Source organism: Etheostoma spectabile, chromosome 13 (genome assembly GCF_008692095.1).
Source record: "Etheostoma spectabile isolate EspeVRDwgs_2016 chromosome 13, UIUC_Espe_1.0, whole genome shotgun sequence".
In the NCBI taxonomy this organism is placed as follows: Eukaryota; Metazoa; Chordata; class Actinopteri; order Perciformes; family Percidae; genus Etheostoma; species Etheostoma spectabile.
The window spans coordinates 19,558,117-19,563,287 of record NC_045745.1 but is presented as its reverse complement, the minus strand read 5'-3'; the positions used below and the strand labels follow the sequence as shown (position 1 = coordinate 19,563,287).

General features: G+C 41.2%; 1 protein-coding gene across 3 annotated transcripts in view; it reads right to left on the bottom strand.

The window, feature by feature from the left end:
- Nucleotides 1-1,407: 1,407 nt before the first annotated feature.
- Nucleotides 1,408-5,171, bottom strand: part of rbm27 (RNA binding motif protein 27) — a 20,425-nt gene continuing 16,661 nt past the window's right edge. For all 3 annotated transcript variants that reach the window (XM_032532956.1, XM_032532957.1, XM_032532958.1), the window contains 4 exons: nt 4,686-4,913; nt 4,485-4,568; nt 4,237-4,356; nt 1,408-3,686 (listed from right to left, as the gene is read on the bottom strand). In XM_032532956.1, the coding sequence (XP_032388847.1) occupies nt 3,591-3,686; nt 4,237-4,356; nt 4,485-4,568; nt 4,686-4,913 (528 nt within the window). In that variant the 3' untranslated portion in view covers nt 1,408-3,590. The remainder of the gene's footprint in view (nt 3,687-4,236; nt 4,357-4,484; nt 4,569-4,685; nt 4,914-5,171) is intronic.

Here is a 5,171-nt window from a genome sequence, read left to right as displayed (position 1 = left end):
GAGGCAAGTGAGGCCTGCGGTTCTTTGGACGTTGTTGTGGGGTCTTTTGTGACCTCTTAGATGAGTCGTTGCTGCGCTCTTGGGGCAATTTTGGCCGGCCGGCCACTCCTAGGAAGGTTCACCACTGTTCCATGTCTTCGCCATTTGTGGATAATAATGGCTTCATGTGGACACTGGATTCCCAAAGCTTTGGAAATGGCTTTAAACCCTTTCCAGATGATAGATCTCTTCTTCTTTCTCAATTGTTCCGAATTTCTTTGGGCTCGGCATGATGTGTAGCTTTTAAGGATCTTCTGGTGGACCTACTGTGTCAAGCAGCTCCATTTAAGTGATGCCTTGATTGTGAACAGGTGTGGCAATAATCAGGCTGGGTGTGGCTAGAGAAATTGAACTCAGGTGTGGACACCCACAGTTTAGTATGTTTTAACAAGGGGGGCAATCACTTTTTCACACAGGGCCATGATGGTTTGGATTTTTCTTCACCTTTATAATAAACCACTTCATTTACAAATTGCTTTTGTGTTTACGGTGTTGTCCTGACTATTGTTTAATTTGTGTGAGTTCCGAAACAACTAAGTGTGACACAAATGGCAAAGGAACAGGAAATGAGGAAGGGGGGCAAACACTTTTTCACACCACTGTAGACTAGGCCAGCACTAGTCTAATACTTCAGCACTGTTGAGATACGTCTTGCAATGCGAGACTTCCATTGGTCTGTCTCATCAGACGTAGACTATTGGTATAAAGCCTGCCATTAGCCGCCTTTTTTCAGACGGCATTCTCTGTTTTTGTAACGGCATCGCTGCCTCCAGGACTAAGCGCCACCCAAGACGATAGTGATTGGTTTAAAGAAATACTAACAAGCCAAAACCCAGAATCCCAGAATGATTGGACTTTTCTACAGCTCTGACACAGCACTGAGGACATAGGTCTGCCAGTGCAACATGGGTCACCAACTGCCAGTCCAAATCAATGCACAGCTGGACTAGTAACATTGTTAGGTACTATTTGTTTGCCGAGTAATCCACCTGACCTAGGTTAAACACCAAACACACACTGTGTTAATTAGCCATGGTATAGGTGCAATAAAGCACTCCAAAGTGTCCTATTATGAAAATTGTGAATGAGTAGGGGGCATTATTTTGTTATATGTAAAGCTACCTCGTCTACGAATCAGCGGGGTGTAATGTGTCATAAACTGATGTCAGCAAATTGATGTCTATGATGATTTCTATCAGATAACATGCAAAATGAAGGAGACCACACAAGTTTAAGGTAATATTTTCTGGAATGCCTTTGCCTGCATTTTTTCCCCTTGCCAATGCCAACTTTTTTTTTGGTCAATGTTTTTCTTTTTCTCTCAAAATGTTTTATTTCTTCTCTTTCCCAGATCCAATTGAAATAGTATTTTTTTTTCTTTCTTTCTCTTTTTTTTTTTACTGTCTTTCAAGCACCCCATTCCTCCATCTTTATTGGCAAAAGCAAACATGCTAGTAAATTAGAAATCCTTTTTTTTTTTACAAACAAAATACATGAAGAAAATACATCCACATCCTGCAAATATAAACAGTAACAAATCCAAAACTATTATTGAATAAACATTTTTTTACACCATTGTGATACTAGCATACAGAATATAGTACAAAAAGTGGGAGAGACCTTCTCTGAATCCTCACATTGCAAGAACCCTGCCAGTACAGGTTTGTCCTATACAACTGCCAGTGACCTCATATACAAATATTATATGAGCAAATCATATTAAAGTACTAAGTGCCAAAGAGAGCTGCTTTGGCTTTCCATCGCACATGCCTAATGCTAATTTTGAACGCCACAGAACTGAAATGTTTTAAATGGACAACTGGCAGGAGACTTCTGAGTTATCAGTCAACAGTGAGATATGCATTCCAAACAAGAGTGCTACTGACATTGTAGTTGGGAAGAACACATGTAATGTACTATTTCAAACTGTTCCGCACCCCTTTACATGTGGTGTTAGATCTGAATTCTCGTCTGTATTGCCACATAGATCTCTACCTGCATGCTTGTGTAAAGTAGTGAGACTGCTACAAGCAACTAATGAGTTGCTATCTCTCTCTCCTTTTTTGGGTTCATATATCTGACTGTTTGTGGTTTTTGATATGATCATTTAGTTGAGTTATGATAAGAATTTAATATGAAAGAATAAACCTTTTGTCATGAAAAGATGCACATTGTGGTTGCACTTGTTCAGTGGGTGAGACAGGCAAAGGTGCACTAATTCACAAATAATATAGTGAGGTGCATGACTCCCACTGCCATTCAACTGAGTGTTTTCCACAGTTCAGAAAGTTAAAAAAGACAAAGAAATATGCTAATTTTACGACAAATTTAGTAAAATGACAGACTAGTTTAACGCGAATGAAATATTATTGCAAATAAGCAGAGATGCTGAGCACTCTTGCTTGACCTTTTCTATCTGACTGTTGAAAATGACAAAGAAGAAAAAAAAAAAAAAAACAGTAATTTCTCTTTCAAGCATTTACAAAATTTACAAAAAGTAAATCCCAAATCTTGTAAAAATTCAGCCATTTGCTGATTATGTAAGGCAAAGAAATTATATATATATATTAAAATCAACTGTTCAGTATTACATTCAAACACCCGTCTATGGATCTCACATTTCTTAAATGGGTGATCTGGTCCTGCCAGGCCTGTTGGGTGACCAGGAGACAGAATAAAACAAGTGGAAAATGTTACACACTCTTAGAAAATGTAAAACACCCACGTGGGTGTTTATATCTACACAGAGTGGAACCGGACATTTAGTGAGCAACAAAACAAGGGGGGGGGGGGGGTCGAAGATTTACTATAAGACTGTATCTGACGTGCATGGACACGGCAATTTGTAAACAAGTTTTTCTATTGCACTGGTATGCTTTTTGTACCTGCATGGACTCTAATATGGTTGTGGTACAATATCAGCACCTTTTGGTGCTGGGTAATGGTGGCTGTTTAGTTAGAATACAACATGCACAAACTAGCGTATCATCATGCCAGCACAGTGAGTCACTGTCAAAAATATTTGGATGATTGGATACTTTAACATTTTGGGTTTGGAAAAATAAATAAATCTCTCTCTGGTAGCAACAGAGAACGTTCTATTGGTGAGGGAATGGCTGTCCCTGAACTGAGGACAAAATCTTTCAAAAAACGAGTGAGAAAAAGGCTTAAATACAGTATGTATAAAAATACCTATTCACAGTAGACACAACCTTTGTGCAATTACTGATATTAATTATCTGGTATGCACACTGAAACTAATGTTATTCTATCTATAAGAACAACATAACATTTATCTTTCTCAGCAAAAGTGAGAGTTTTTAAATAATTGTTCAGTCGAGGGATACAAAAAACTGTTGGCCCTCTAAACTGCTCTTGATGTACAGTAAAGTAACAACAATTTTACTTTGATTACTTTGAGTCTAAAATTACTTAGTTTGAAAATACTGGAAAAGAAGAAAAATGTGAGTTCGGTTGTATTGATTTCGCTTGTCGGGAAAAAGCAGCTACTGATTCTGCTGAAGAGCGGGTCATGGCGAATCCCAATGCCTTCATCGTCTCCAAGATCGGCTCTCGTATTCGTCATCTTCATCATCGTCCTCCTCCTCTTCTTCCTCTTCACCAGGCAAATACGAGCTAGCTTCCTTCTGTTTGGATGACAAACAAAACAAATCTATTGGTTAGCTTTGAACACCCAAACTGATGCGATTATGTGATGTTTCTTTACATTAGCCCCTTTCACACAGCCAGGCTGGCGGGACTGATCCACCTCTAAGCTGCCTCGTGGTCTGTGTGAAAGACATGAAGAGGGAAGAAAAGGACAGAGTGGCAGTGCCCTTGAAGTCAGCAGCAAGGGTAGTCACAGAGTTCAGAGAACAGTGCTGAACCAACGTCCGCATGAAAAGGACAGCCAAAACTTCCAAAAACATGAAAATACAGAATGAGGATTTCACCTGACAGTAATGCAGTTTTACTCAAAGGGCTAAGATGCTCTTAGTACAGAGAGGCTTGCCCTGATTTTCCATTGGGAGCAGCAGTGACACATTTAGAAGCACTGGAAAGAAATGTACCAGTTAAATCTGTGAATATAACTAAAACTTCCAAGAGCCGCCCTACTTCAAGTTGTCCTGTACATGGACTTCCTTTCCTGGTTTCTGGGTGGCTATATTTTAGCCGTTTGTGTGTGATGTGTCATACCGCATTGTCCTCATCTTTCGCCTCTTCCTCCTCTGGCTCTGTTGTGACAGACGGTGTTTTGGGCTTGTACCAGGAAATCTGCAGCACACGACCTTTGAACTTAGCTCCTTGGTTAGCTGCCTGAGAAAACAAAACAGGACAACAAGTTATACCTTTTGTATTTCACTATCATTTTATTTTAGGTGATTAGAAGGAGCAAAGAAGAAAGAAAGAGACGGACTGGTCTGATTCAGAGTCATGCAACTTACATTTTCTGCTTCGCTTCGTGTCTTAAAGGTCATGACGACGCTGTTGGCGTCATGGTCACGGACATCCTCTACCTCACCAAATTTCTAAGATAAAAAACAAACAAAAAAAACTGCAGTGTAATTGCTCAATAATCAATTTAATTCTCAGTTTGCCACCTGAACCGGTTACTTAATAATAGAAAAAAGTGTAACAGTCCTCACCACAAAGTGCGGCATTAGCTCGTCCTTCTCCTCCTGAGTGACCCCCAAAATAGCCAGGGCTCTGGGTCTGTGGTCGACAACCATGCGGTTCACAGTTCCGCTTCGCGCCATCACCTCCCGGCTGCGGCCCCTGCCACGGCCCACGTGCACTGAACCGTGCTCCAGCGCCATCTTACCTCGGCCCCGACCTCGACCGGCAGGGGGCCGGATCAGACCCAACCGAGTCGCCTAAAAGAGGAAAGTTCAGTTGGTTTAATGTTATAACAACTGAGTGGCTTCTTCAATACAAACAGGCAGCAAAATATGGGCGCCACCTGGCTGTTAAGGTGCTGACACACCAACCCGATTATTGGCCATCGGACAGTCTGGTGAGGTCGGGGACTCAGGTCTGTTCGGTGTGTTCCGTGCCGTCGTCAGTCGGAGCAGCGGTCAGCGTTCATTTAGGCCAATAAGACTTGTTGAATTGGCCAGTGGGCAGTCGGACTC